The sequence below is a fragment of the Ostrea edulis genome, chromosome 3 (assembly GCF_947568905.1).
Source record: "Ostrea edulis chromosome 3, xbOstEdul1.1, whole genome shotgun sequence".
NCBI classification, from domain to species: Eukaryota; Metazoa; Mollusca; class Bivalvia; order Ostreida; family Ostreidae; genus Ostrea; species Ostrea edulis.
Window position 1 is genome coordinate 78,289,428 of NC_079166.1, and position 15,572 is coordinate 78,304,999.

At 33.7% G+C, this 15,572-nt stretch overlaps 1 protein-coding gene and 1 long non-coding RNA gene across 7 annotated transcripts in view; one reads left to right on the forward strand and one right to left on the reverse strand.

The window, feature by feature from the left end:
- Nucleotides 1-15,572, forward strand: part of LOC125673480 (inositol polyphosphate 5-phosphatase OCRL-like) — an 80,412-nt gene that overhangs the window by 60,081 nt on the left and 4,759 nt on the right. For all 6 annotated transcript variants that reach the window (XR_008801277.1, XR_008801276.1, XR_008801278.1 and 3 more), the window contains 5 exons: nucleotides 1,221-1,331; nucleotides 1,777-1,890; nucleotides 4,032-4,116; nucleotides 13,153-13,280; nucleotides 13,661-13,772. Coding sequence is in view for 3 of the 6 variants with exons in the window: in XM_056159095.1 (XP_056015070.1) it covers nucleotides 1,221-1,331; nucleotides 1,777-1,890; nucleotides 4,032-4,116; nucleotides 13,153-13,280; nucleotides 13,661-13,772 (550 nt within the window). In the remaining 3 variants the exon portion in view is untranslated. The remainder of the gene's footprint in view (nucleotides 1-1,220; nucleotides 1,332-1,776; nucleotides 1,891-4,031; nucleotides 4,117-13,152; nucleotides 13,281-13,660; nucleotides 13,773-15,572) is intronic.
- On the reverse strand, nucleotides 10,585-12,867 carry LOC125661212 (uncharacterized). Its single transcript, XR_008801280.1, has 2 exons — nucleotides 12,164-12,867; nucleotides 10,585-11,248 (listed from the first exon to the last, which is right to left on the reverse strand). It is a non-coding gene; the product is annotated as an uncharacterized LOC125661212 (long non-coding RNA).

Here is a 15,572-nt window from a genome sequence, read left to right on the forward strand (position 1 = left end):
TAGGATCATAATTAGAAATCCGTTTAAACGAAATGTTGTCAAAATCCTCAAAGGTGGCGGTATTTTGATCAATTGTTAAATGATGGCATTGTGAACAAAACTGTAAATAATGACAGTATATGTAAGATATGACAGACGCATTGAAAATACGCCACAGGATCAACATCGTCTATGACAAATAATTGAAAGCATGGATGGAAACGAGTAGAAGTGACAATGCTGATTCTAGTACCATGGGTGTCGAGTCTAAACCTCAGTCCACGTCCCCGAGTAATTATTGATACAAAATACAATAAATGTTTTTGATTTTAACTGTATATTAGATTTTTGAAATAGTTACATGTATATAGACCCGAACCGAAATAACCGAACCCGAAGTAAAAAAAATTAGAACCGACCCGACCCGAAATTTTTTGGAACCGTGACAGCCCTAATACATAAGTTAGGAATTAACGAATTGAACATTCGTGAAAACAATGCCTCACAGATAAATCTCACTAGACAACAATGCCTCACAGATAAATCTCACTAGACAACAATACCTCACAGATAAATCTCACTAGACAATTGTCCTTGTCTGACACTTATAACATTCGTGAGAACAATGCCTCACAGATAAATGTCACTAGACAACAATGCCTCGCAGATAAATGTCACTAGACAACAATGCCTCACAGATAAATCTCACTAGACAACAATACCTCACAGATAAATCTCACTAGACAACAATCCCTCACAGATAAATCTCACTAGACAACAATACCTCACAGATAAATCTCACTAGACAATTGTCCTTGTCTGACACTTATAACATTCGTGAGAACAATGCCTCGCAGATAAATGTCACTAGACAACAATGCCTCGCAGATAAATGAAACTAGACAACAATGCCTCGCAGATAAATCTCACTAGACAACAATACCTCGCAGATAAATGTCACTAGACAACAATACCTCGCAGATAAATGTCACTAGACAATTGTCCTTGTCTGACACTTATAACATTTGTGAGAACAATGCCTCACAGATAAATCTCACTAGACAACAATGCCTCACAGATAAATCTCACTAGACAACAATACCTCACAGATAAATCTCACTAGACAACAATACCTCACAGATAAGTCTCACTAGACAACAATACCTCACAGATAAATCTCACTAGACAATTGTCCTTGTCTGACACTTATAACACACTCTGATCCTTGACCCTGTATGTAGGTAACAGTCAATGGAAACTTTATTCCGTCCAGCTTCGGATGTTCTCTAGAGGCCCTGGTACAGATGCATGGACCAATCCGAGAAACTCCCACAGCTCAGCTTATAGAGATAGTAAGTATTGCTGTGAAATTGAGTTCTATACCGATTATTTTAATCTCTCATTTAATCAGCTAAATTAAATAACACCACTCCTATATACAGATTAAGGGACACCGGTAAGAACTGCCTTACCTGCTGCTAATGCATTTTTTTTTAATGGGAAAAATGAAGTGTAGTCAAATCACATTAAAGTCATTGTATGGAATATGTATATGGTGTGAGGAGACTCCAAGATCAATGAATTCAGTGATGTGAAATGATTATGTTTAATGACTATATATAACCCCAGTTTTTATATCGAAAAAAGTTAAGTGCTTGAAAACATCACCTTCCTATAGTGTCTGCCTCATCGTACAGAAAATATGCTTTTATATAGAACTTAATCATGAAAATTTTACTTTAGAATTTGACCAGATGTATGTATTTGTATAACTGAGATTGCCCTGTATGTTTTCAGGAGCAGCCTGGCAGTCTGATGTCTAGAGATTTAACACAGGGAGGCAGGCTCTACGCTGTCCCTAAAGAGATCTGGAGGCTAGTAGATCATATTTGGCATTATGGGAAAACTCAGGTAGGTCTTGGTGCATGTGTAATTTGGTACTATTATCTGTTTCACAAATGTAGAAAGCATTAATTATTTTGATGATACAGATCTCTTTCAAAAATTTATCAGTGGTAGAAAAATCATGTTCTCCATTACGCTTGAAAGTACAGGCAAGATTTAGTTTTCATTAAATTAAGAGAGAGAACTTAAAAACACCATACAATAGAATGCTCCATTTACCACATTATATAGCTGTAAAGGACATGAAATTGGTAGCTAATATTACCACACAAGAGTTAAAGTTTTAAAAATATTTATTTGAAGACTTCACAAGTTTCACAAAGAACTATGCATGCTAACTCTGGATTCCCACCTACATTTTCAACTCTTATATTTTAAAGAGCTTTGCAAGTTTGCTAACACTAGTTTTTTAAATGCAAAGTAGAATCCATTAGTAATTGATTATTAACTTTAATACCAGTGTTAATTAATTAATTGCTCTTAATTTCAACTCTTTTTGATTAGGGGGTAGAAAAATATGTCCTTTGAAACTGGGCTTTAAACATTATTCATATATTTTGAAATGCTTTTTGATATCAATAAATAATCATCTACTTTGTCAAATTACTTTATATCATTGAGAAAAAAAAATGGTTAATCTTCATTTCTCACACGTTTACCTCTTTATTTTGCAATTGATCATAGAGTGAACATTTTCACTGAATTTTGGTCTGTAAACAACAAAAAGAAGTTTTGGTATAAAAATTTTTAAATAACAATTTATAATACCTGCAAAAAGGAATTTGTGTTTCACAGAGGGGAAAGATGTTTTAAAAATATTTTTCATTTTCCTATAGTGAAGTATGCGATTTGAACCCAAATTATAGAGTTATCTCTCTTTGTTTTGTCAAATAAATCAACTTTTATGAAAATTCATATAAATATCTTTATTGACATAAAAAAAATCATTTAAAAATGATAGCTTTTAAAGATTGACCAGAAGATGGGCGGGGAAACAATACTGTCGTTTGCAGTTCTTTTGTGAGAGTTATTTGGTGGTCACTGTGAATGTTCATCCTTCCATCTATTTGTGCAATGGTTGAAAACTTTCATGTTAACATGATATATCCGGTAGTTTTTAAACTTTTACTATTTTCAAGACCCAATGTCAAGTTAACACCCCCAAATTTTACCAGTATGGTGATCAATGGTAGGCAGCCTGTCAAGCAAACTTTTAACAATAGATCTCAGGTGGAGTGACATCTGCAGAGACTGGTCTGGAGGAACCCGGAACCCCCCACCCCCCCCCCCCCCCCCCCCCCCCCCCCCCCCCGAGAGGTGTTTTGATATCAAGAACAGCAAATAATTACCAGCATTCTTTAGATCTTGAGGAAGCCCAGTATACCTGAGTTACATAATGTCACCCAAAGATTTTGGGCCTCAAGGTTAAAGGTCATATTCAAAATAACTTGTTGACTTGAGCTTATGACAGTCCTGCATGAATGACTTGATCTGTTTACTGGTTTCAAATGGTGACACCCTTCAGCAAAGAAAGAAATAAATAGAGATGTAAAGGGACTGTCCGACACACTCAAATATCACCTTATTGAGTTTTGTTTTGGTAAATAATTTTAAGATACAGTGTACTTCAGTGACAATGAAATCAACTCTAATGAGACATGGCTTATTATAGCTCATTATACAATAATGTTAGGGTCTCAGCTCAATTCCATTGACAAGTTTTCACTCCTGTAGAGACAACAGCTTTATATGAAGTGCCATAATTCTGACCTACCAGTGCACATGGCACTTAAGCACTGTAAAATTTTTGTGCTTATAGAATTAATTTCCTTTTCAAGGAAACTGATATCAGATATGACTGCTCTTGTGTGGTTGATCAAACCTTCAATCTTAAAAAGATATGGGTCATACATGTATTCTGCCCTGTTTACCATAGCTGGACACATAATTAATTTTCTTGATTAAGGTTGTTAGATTGGTAATGATTTGTTTTTCTACAAAGAAAGACAAATCTTGCTTTTATACCTCACATTTTAGATTACATACCAAAGTAGCTGAGATAGATGAAATATTTCCATCTTACTGTGCAGGTAATCATGGTTCAGATATCATGTTATTTTGAATATTCCTTGTCTGTCTGCTTTCAGGGTGAGCTGTTCCAACAGTCGGGCTATAACAAGGAGCTACAGGCCATCAGAGACTGTCTGGACATGGGTGTTCCTGAAAAGATGCGTATCCTTGTGCTCGGATTGATCATAAACTGACTGATACTCTAGATTAATTGATTGATCGTAAACTGACTGATACACTAGATTAATTGATTGATCGTAAACTGACTGATACACTAGATTAATTGACTGTAAACTGACTGATACACTAGATTAATTGATTGATTGTAAACTGACTGATACTCTAGATTAATTGATTGATCGTAAACTGACTGATACTCTAGATTAATTGATTGATTGTAAACTGACTGATACACTAGATTAATTGATTGTAAACTGACTGATACACTAGATTAATTGACTGTAAACTGACTGATACACTAGATTAATTGATTGTAAACTGACTGATACTCTAGATTAATTGATTGATCGTAAACTGACTGATACTCTAGATTAATTGATTGATTGTAAACTGACTGATACACTAGATTAATTAATTGATTGTAAACTGACTGATACACTAGATTAATACGCTGGTTTCGAGATACACCCGAGTTATTTCCCTTTGGAAAATTCTCTTACATAGTGAGGCGCGAAACAATTTGTTTACATGCGGGAGTGGGACTAATATTCATCACTGCGTAAGTGAATGTACTCAGTGAGTTTCTCATACACTGTTAGATTACCCGAATTCGACTGATACACAAAGTAAGTTATAAGTATTTAGGGAGTAATTAAATACATAGAATTATTATCATATCACGTTATTTTGATGCTCATAAATACCATATTTAAGATATTACTTGCAAATACGACATTGTTTTTATGTTTCCATTTTAGTAAAACATTTCTTTTGATAGTATTTTGTATTTCCCACATTTACATATCAAAAGAAAAGCCGCTTTTATTACATTTCATCATCTTCCTCATTGACTGTAGGTTCATTCTGTCCCACTTAGTCATTCAAAGTTCCACTAAATGCACCTCCTACACAGAAGAGTTCGTATCTCAAAACCGGCGTATTGATTGATTGTAAACTGACTTATACACTAGATTAATTTATTGATTGTAAACTGACTGATACACTAGATTAATTGATTGATTGTAAACTGACTGATACACTAGATTAATTGATTGATTGTAAACTGACTGATACACTAGATTAATTAATTGATCGTAAACTGACTGATACACTAGATTAATTGATTGATTGTAAACTGACTGATACACTAGATTAATTGATTGATCGTAAACTGACTGATACACTAGATTAATTGATTGTAAACTGACTGATACACTAGATTAATTGATTGTAAACTGACTGATACACTAGATTAATTGATTGATCGTAAACTGACTGATACACTAGATTAATTGATTGATTGTAAACTGACTGATACACTAGATTAATTGATTGATTGTAAACTGACTGATACACTAGATTAATTGATTGTAAACTGACTGATACACTAGATTAATTGATTGATCGTAAACTGACTGATACACTAGATTAATTGATTGATTGTAAACTGACTGATACACTAGATTAATTGATTGATCGTAAACTGACTGATACACTAGATTAATTGATTGATTGTAAACTGACTGATACACTAGATTAATTGACTGTAAACTGACTGATACACTAGATTAATTGATTGATTGTAAACTGACTGATACACTAGATTAATTGATTGATCGTAACTGATACACTAGATTAATTGATTGATCGTAAACTGACTGATACACTAGATTAATTGATTGATTGTAAACTGACTGATACACTAGATTAATTGATTGATCGTAAACTGACTGATACACTAGATTAATTGATTGATTGTAAACTGACTGATACACTAGATTAATTGACTGTAAACTGACTGATACACTAGATTAATTGATTGATTGTAAACTGACTGATACTCTAGATTAATTGATTGATCGTAACTGATACACTAGATTAATTGATTGATCGTAAACTGACTGATACACTAGATTAATTGATTGATTGTAAACTGACTGATACACTAGATTAATTGATTGATCGTAAACTGACTGATACACTAGATTAATTGATTGATTGTAAACTGACTGATACACTAGATTAATTGACTGTAAACTGACTGATACACTAGATTAATTGATTGATTGTAAACTGACTGATACACTAGATTAATTGATTGATCGTAAACTGACTGATACACTAGATTAATTGATTGATCGTAAACTGACTGATACACTAGATTAATTGACTGTAAACTGACTGATACACTAGATTAATTGATTGTAAACTGACTGATACACTATATTAATTGACTGTAAACTGACTGATACACTAGATTAATTGATTGACTGTAAACTGACTTATACACTAGATTAATTGATTGATCGTAAACTGACTGATACACTAGATTAATTGATCGTAAACTGACTGATACACTAGATTAATTGATTGATCTTAAACTGACTGATACACTAGATTGATTGATCGTAAACTGACTGATACACTAGATTAATTGATTGATCGTAAACTGACTGATACACTAGATTAATTGATTGATTGTAAACTGACTGATACACTAGATTAATTGATTGATCGTAAACTGACTGATACTCTAGATTGATTGACTGTAAACTGACTGATACACTAGATTAATTGACTGTAAACTGACTGATACACTAGATTAATTGATCGTAAACTGACTGATACACTACATTAATTGATTGACTGTAAACTGACTGATACACTAGATTAATTGATTGATCGTAAACTGACTGGTACTCTAGATTGATTGACTGTAAACTGACTGATACACTAGATTAATTGACTGTAAACTGACTGATACACTAGATTAATTGACTGTAAACTGACTGATACACTAGATTAATTGACTGTAAAACCACTACAATCCACATAACGAGACAGACATGACACAATATGTAGGTGCGTTTCTTTAATCATCATTTACTGTGGAATCATCTAAATTTGTGGGGGCCAATTTTCATGAGTTGTAGGGATTTTGCATACGTACATGTAATATTTGAATTAAGTTCTTGGTGGGGTCCTTTCTGACATTTATTGAATGAATTCTGTTGTTAGCACTTGTACATATGGTATTTGGATTTAGTTCTTAGCGGGGTCCTTTCTGACGTTTATTGAATGAATTCTGTGTCATTAGCACTAGTACATGTAATACTTGGTGGCATCCTTTCTGACAGTTTTGTAGTTATGATATTAGCAGTGAATTATGAAATGGTGAGGCATGACAAACAAAGAAATTTCCCAATTTTTCAATACCTGATTAAATTCAGAAGGTATGGAACACATGTATAGACCATGATAATAGTGACACGTTAATTTTCATATCTCAATGTGGCAAATATGTGAACCTGTTTGTGATTGTCACAATTTATATCTAAATGACCAACTGAAAACACCTCTAATCACACACTGGGTAGCATCGTATGCCAGAAGAGAAATCAGATTTTGGAAAATACAATTTCATGACAATTTTTAATGTCAATATAAAATGACTAAATTTCAGAAATCAATGTGTGTTCGAATTTCTGGGCGAGAAATAACTGTTGTCCTTTACATGGAATTTTTGCCGTGAATCGGATATAACATTTATACATATGTGAAATATGGAAGATTAGGCATTTATTTAATCAAAATTACTTTTAAATTCAAGTTTTCTTGTTGCTTGGAATTATGAGTTGTACACATGTTTAACACGCATCACTACAGTATATGTAAATGGCGTTATACAGTGTAAGAGAGCACTAGTTACCTTTGGCAGTATTTTGTAACTGCAATTATTCTATACATGTGTACATACTCTCCGGGAGTCCTATAATTTCTTACAATGACAGCATTGAAATGCAAAGGAATTGGAATCTTAACGAATACGAGAATGGAAAAGAAAGGTGATAATCATGGTATGTCTCACAGATGAATTCTCTTCCTTGCTGTGCTTAATCCTGAACCAGCAGACAGACTAGGTGCAGTTATATTGGGCATAAAGACTGAATTTAAGCAAATTAAAGGTTACAGACTCAAAAACAACCCTGCATGTATAGTTGTATTAAGGATTCAGGCCTCTACTAATTTTTTTAGGTTACCAGAGTCACTCAGATTATATATCACACAAATAAGTAACAGACAATTTTTAAGTCCCTCAAGGTCTTTTTTTTTTTTTTGCAAAAGTCAAGATCACTCAGAACAGATGCCTCATACATAAAAAAAAATCCCTTATTTCTACAATATAAAAAATCCCTTATTTCTACAATATAAAAAATCCCTTATTTCTACAATATTTCAACAATTTTTCATCATTGTGTGAATGACGTTTGGAGAAAAATCACTTGAGGTAATTTTTGAAAGGTTGGGATCACTCGGAACATATATATTGTATTTTATAAAACCATTTCAACAATATTTCAACAGTTATTCATTATTGTATGAATTACTTTTGGACAAAGTTCACTCAAGATCATTTTGTCAAAGTCACTCAGAACATATACCTTATATATGAGAAAGAAACCTCGTATGAACAAAGAACATGACCCACAATATGCCATTTTTGGCCTACCAAATTTGGAAAAATTAAAGAACACTTTAGAATAAATCTAAGATTATATTTTTTATCCATAACATGAGCCAAGTTGTATTGCGCAATCGTTTCCTCACACCGGATGTTTAAAGCACTCAAGTAAATGCCCAAACCTACCGCAGTTTCACGTTTTCCGGGAAAATCGCATAAATTTGCCAACTTCAGTCTATAAATTCACATGGGCCGCATTACTCACGACTCAATTTTGTAAACTAAAATTAAAATGTAAAGTTAGATTAACACTTTCCATCAAAAAAATTAACTCGTAAGCAATGCGGCCATGTCGAAAAAAAAAAATAATAATAACAAAAGTGTCGTCTGGAAACGTCAGATTCCAAGGAAGTCAATACATACAACTAACACAGTTGATACGACTCAAAAAGAAACAGCAAAGAGGTGAGTTTTTATGTTCTTATATATTTTTTAAAATAAAAAAATCAATATCTAAACGAGTAAATATGAGAGTCATGGCCTATGGTAAAAAGGTACGGGGGGGGGGGGGGGGGGGGGGGGGGACCTATCGTGTATGTTTGATTCCGAAGTCCGTTCCGATGGCTTTAAAAGTACCGATTTCCCTACCTTTTGTTACTTTAAAAATGATATTGTTCAAAACAGAATGAATGTTCGAATCAAACGTACAGTACAAACTTATTCGGCCATACGGAATACCCTAGTTAGAATAATCTGTGTCTCGGGACAGGCCCTCACCACAATCGGTGCCGTAGGACATTATCATTTTAACGATAGAACATTCTCTCTAGGAATACCTCAGTAAACATTTCAATTACACAGGCCCAGCATGTACACATGTATTATGCATGGAGATGTGCGATATATATTCAGACAGTATGATCTATCGTATGAATTTGTCCATTGGTTCTCATAATTTTTACAAATTATGTAGATCTACGTTTAATTAATATAGGCTACAGTTCAAAGTTTCTTATAAAATATTAAGTCTGTCAATCATAACTGTAAAGTTGTAGCAACGTGTTACATTAACAAATGTCCGAATATTACAGCAATGTCAAACACGGCTGTAAGCTCTATCTATTTTACATTTGCACTTGAGAATTTGAACGCACAATATTCATAGATCGAACGGAGATAAAATTACCGTTTTGTTTTATATTTCAACTATTTAAGTTCGTAAATTCATAAGTCCCTTGTATATACGTGGAAAGACACCTACAAAAACACACAGAAGGTTTGTTTTTAATGAAGTAGATCAATTTAAATACATATCAAAATATATCTTGTTAAATAATATTTGACAAAACTTGTGTTGAAATGTAGAGTATTCTCTTAATTATGTTTACGTTTTTTCGATTGAAGGGCAATAACTCTAAATGGAAAACATAGTTTACTAGTGGAGGATCCTAGTTTTTTTTCTTTCGTTTTGTTTTATATATACACACGAAAATCAAACGCTTTAATTGATTTTAGAATTTTTATTTTGTGCTATAGACAAAATTGATATTGAAAAGATATGTTTTAAATGTTAGGGGAAAAAAAATCTATAAAGGTGAAACGGCAAACCCCCCCCCCCCCGAAAATGTATTACAATACTACTGATAATTTTTCTATTATTTATATTATTTCATGGTTTTTGCACCAGTTTTCTTTTTGGATTAGGAAAATGGTTTACTTTTTCCTTAAAAAAGGACTTTGGAAGGGTCCATTAAACAGACCCAGGTTGGGAGATTTCAGGCTCTCATGGACTTAATTTCCGTGGAAACGAGGGGGTTATTTATATTCGGTCTTTCCTACCCCGGGATAGGAAAGACCGAATATAAATAACTTCCTCGTTTCCACACAAATTTACATGGACTACATAATAGAAATAAATTAACCATGTATACATTGTTGTAAACCCCATACCCCCTCTATATGTCACACTGACATTAATCAACAAAACATTTGAAGATACACATTTTCAGTTTATTAGTGGGAAAAAAAATAATTCCAAGTTCTTGAATACAATTTATTAATTGATTCACCAAGCATTAATTAACAAGTTAATTGATTTATAATTAGATTTTAGGAAAAATAACCTAGGCTAATGGGTTTTAACATGAAGATAAGATTTTCATCCAACCCAAATTGTATATTTTAATTACATGTATATGACATAAATATTTCAGATATGCCAAGGAGTGGTCCCTAATTCTTTCTCTGTTTCAACTGTCCATGGAGAGTAAAACCAAAACACAGATCCAGGATTTCAAAGAAATATAGGTCAGTGATCACCACTCTGATAGGGAGGGCACCATCTGATCATGATTTTCTGTGCAATATATGCCAGAGTGTGTGTGTTGCTCCCATATTAAACAGAAGAATATCAAGTCGGTTAGGCAACAGATTCAAGACAGTCCAGCACCACCACCAGCAGCAGCAGTTCTTCCAATTAGTCCCCCTTCTGTATCACTCCCATCCCCATGTACATCAAGAGGGCACACTTCATGCTGTATCTGCGAGTGACCAGGTCCAAAGTTAGTTGTAGTCCCAGTAGGAGTAAGGCATGAAATCTTCATTTCAAAAGAGGCCATCATTCCTGCCGGGGCTCGCTTCTGTACAAATCACCTACAACAAGACATAGAAGAACTTGAACCTATTGCTGACAACACCATGTTCAACAAAACAGGAGTGACATAATTAATCAAACAAGTTTTTGAGAGCTGAAGTTTTGAGAAAAGAGAAAATAAGGTTGGATTTTGACGACAGTGAAAGTCTAACAGTGAGCATCAGAATCTCCTGGGAACCCCTAAAGCTGCTTTTGAGGACTTGCTGACATATGTAAACCTGTAGAATATGGAAACTTGTGCTAGATAAAAGCTTTATAACCTTTCTACCAGTGATGTATTTGTTGACAATTAAAAGGGTATTTGATTTTAGCAGAATAATTACTTATTATGAACTACTAGTATTATCATTATGATGCTTAACTGGCAAATAACAAACAACAAACATGATTTGTAAATGTTACTTCCTGTATAGATCTACATGATACTTCTATTTTGGGAACATTATCAAAATAGGCCAATTTAGATTATTTCTCATTCTGTGGCATTTACAAGCATGTATACATTACATTTAAATGCAATATAATCCAAACAATTTAAAACTACAGAGCCTTAGGATATATTCTATTTCAAATATGTATCTAGATGTAATTCTATTCAAATCTATATTAATGCCTGGAAGATTTTTAGATCACAGCTCATGAATTACGTTCTGTCAGTCAATAATGTATTGCACAAACATTTAAAAAAATTGTTGGTTAAAAGACCTCAGTATCTTTACATGATTAATACGTATAGGAATATACAATTATTGATCAAGATAAATACAGTAAAATGTATACAGTATCATTTCTCAAATCGTATTTTCAGAGTCAATAATATACTGACTCTGATCCCCTATATCGGTGTTGTGTTGTTATTATTCACGCTATGAAATCTACATGTACATGTAACAAAAAGATCATTTGATACTTACTATTAGGTGTCTACAGTAATTTTCCTTTAATCAGGTTTCACAGCAAATGCTCGTTGAACGTGTAATTCCGAGTAAATTCGAATTGAACATGTTTTGACGAGACGCGGTGTCAACTTATTTCGTTACCATTGCTTTCGATACTCGGTCGTTTTAATACTAAAAAAAAAAAAAAGAAAGAAAACAAAAAAACCCAAAACTATGGAATATGATATGAAACAGAATTGTTCCAATGATTCACTTCTTTCACCATGTAAATAAACTACATACTATATTTATTCTTCTTATTTCAGTATTTTAAAATTCAAGTAAAAATAATTTAAAAGTAAAGTTGAACAATCACGGCTTTGAACATCATTTCCAAAATATTTCTTATTTCTATTTCCCAAATTTGGTCAAAAATGCTTATTATGATCATTGAATAAGCCATTCTAGCTATTTGAGTGCATATAACTTGATAAATTCAGAGATTTATAGGTTCATGTACATTGTACATGGTCATTGGAGGTTTATTGTTGTGACGTGTATCCCGAAATGTTAATTTTTTAACATTAAATACCACAATATTCAACGTCATATTAACAAAAAAGTATAGAATATATGAAAAAAAGAAAAACATTTCTAGAAAGCCTATATCCCGAAGATTATTATATACAGAAATTATCAATTTCCCAGGCTAGGCCATTTTTCATGGTTCGTGGGTCATGTTCTTTTCGACAGTTATTGATCATTGTGTGAATGACTTGGACAAAGGTCATTTTTGAAAGGTTGGGGTCACTCAAAACATATGGAAAAGGCCTTTAATTTCAACAATTTTTCATTTACAATCTTGCAATCGTAAGTCAGGGCACTAAACATTTGCTTTACAAATAGAAATATGAACATCATATCTCTTTATCAAGTCATTCATCAGAAGTAGTTCATTACATGCTCTTTGGGGAGCTTCCATCAGTTTTACTGATATTATGTTTGAATCCTTAATTAGTCATCAGCTGGAAGTGTACATTCTGTGGCGGAGGCCTTGTTACTATTTTTAGAATGTCTGCCTGACCCAGTTATACCAAGCCGGGTTTACTATAGATGTCTGGAGTGCTGCGGCAACTACATGTTGTGTAAACAGGTATCACATTGTTTTTTGGTGGGGGGGGGGGGGGGGGGGAGTGTTGTGTCAAATTTGATGTTGACCATTTTGATTTGACGTTACTTTCGATTTAGAATTGAGTTATTATATTATCTAAACAGAATATCTTAACTATGAATAAAACAAATATAATGTTTGAAAGTTAATTTTTTTTAGAAAAGTTATTATTTTGTCTCAGAGTAACCTATTTTATCTGACATGCTGTGGAAATTGCTAAATTATGTGTCAAATCAGATGTAACCAAGAACGTTGGTACATGTATTATAAGACTAGAGATGTCGGGTTACACAGAGTAACCGACTACAGAGGTGTCAGGTTTAGTGTATCGACTTGTTGTACATGTCCACCATTTTCTTCAGGTGATATCCCAGATCCCAGAACATCATAAGAACCTGTTTCGATATGTGTGTGCGTTCCTGAGGGAGCTCCTGAACCACTCCCAGCAGAACAACCTAGACATCAATATATTGTGTAAGAATTTTACAGCTTAGTAAACACATACAAGGTCACATCATGAGGTCACCCAGTGGTGGTCCTTACCTTGAATGAGTAAGTAAAGGAACGGAAACAAAATACACATTATAACACAGGTAAACGACCTTGAACACGCAGACTGGCTATACACAGATAAACGACCTTGAACACGCAGACTGGCTATACACAGATAAACGACCTTGAACACGCAGACTGGCTATACACAGATAAACGACCTTGAACACGCAGACTGGCTATACACAGATAAACGACCTTGAACACGCAGACTGGCTATACACAGATAAACGACCTTGAACACGCAGACTGGCTATACACAGATAAACGACCTTGAACACGCAGACTGGCTATACACAGATAAACGACCTTGAACACGCAGACTGGCTATACACAGATAAACGACCTTGAACACGCAGACTGGCTATACACAGATAAACGACCTTGAACACGCAGACTGGCTATACACAGATAAACGACCTTGAACACGCAGACTGGCTGTACACAGATAAAGGACCTTGAACACGCAGACTGGATATAGACTAGTACTGTGTCATTGGTTAAATGATATATGATGACATTGGTCAAATGATGTGTGATGACATTGGTTAAATGATGTGTGATTACATTGCTTAAATGATGTGTGATTACATTGCTTTGGTTAAATGATGTGTGATGACATTGCTTAAATGATGTGTGATTACATTGCTTTGGTTAAATGATGTGTGATGACATTGCTTAAATGATGTGTGGTGATATTGGTCAAATGATGTGTGATGTCATTGTTAAATGATGTGTGATGTCATTGGTTAAATGATATGTGATGACATTGGTCAAATGATGTGTGATGACAAGGATTTGAGGAATTTATTAATTGCAAAATTTATGTAAAAGCCACAATGATATGTTTTAGAAATAATGATTTTATATATTCATTATTCAATTGGGGGAAAAAACCAATGTGTTTAAAAAAGCTCAATAATCGCCCCATTCATAATGAGAGTTTCTGTATGAGAAACATTTAAGAAATTAATTTCATTTTTGATCATACACGAGGGTATGAACTGCGACACTACACGCCGGCGTACTTCCCATCCTTTAAGATACATGTGCTATATTTATTAACATTCACACCAGTCCTGCATTTACAACAGCAGTGCATTCATGAGGAAATGACTATCATTACAGTACGCAATTTCCGAGTTGCCCAATAGTTCTTTCCCTTTGTGGAACTCTTATGCACAGTGAGATGCAAAACATACTATCGTCCACACACTGTGGGTACAAATGCTTATCGCTGCCTTCATATCTTGCCTAAAGGCCGATTATCAAACATCATGCAACCACCCAAACTGCAGGGACATACAATGTCAGTAAGTTTATGAGTATTTAATAATGAAATAGCTCAAACAAAAATCGATAAGCACCATTTTTCTTTGATTGAAATATCACTCGTGCAGAAGAAGAAATAAAAAAAAATTCATATTTTAATCATTCAATCAAATAATATTCTTGATATGGTCAGTTTAATGTATACCAACGGCTGATATAAACAAAATTTACACTTTCATTACTTTTTATCCATATTTACATAGTTAGTCTATAATGTATGTATATACATTTTGTACCCACCCAAGCGTTCAACAGAATACTGAACATACCTCTATCACAAAAGAGCTGATACCTCGGAAGTTGCGGATTGTACAGATATCAACGACAGAAATGGCTATCGTTACAATTGTACAGATATCAACGACAGAAATGGCTATCGTTACAATTGTA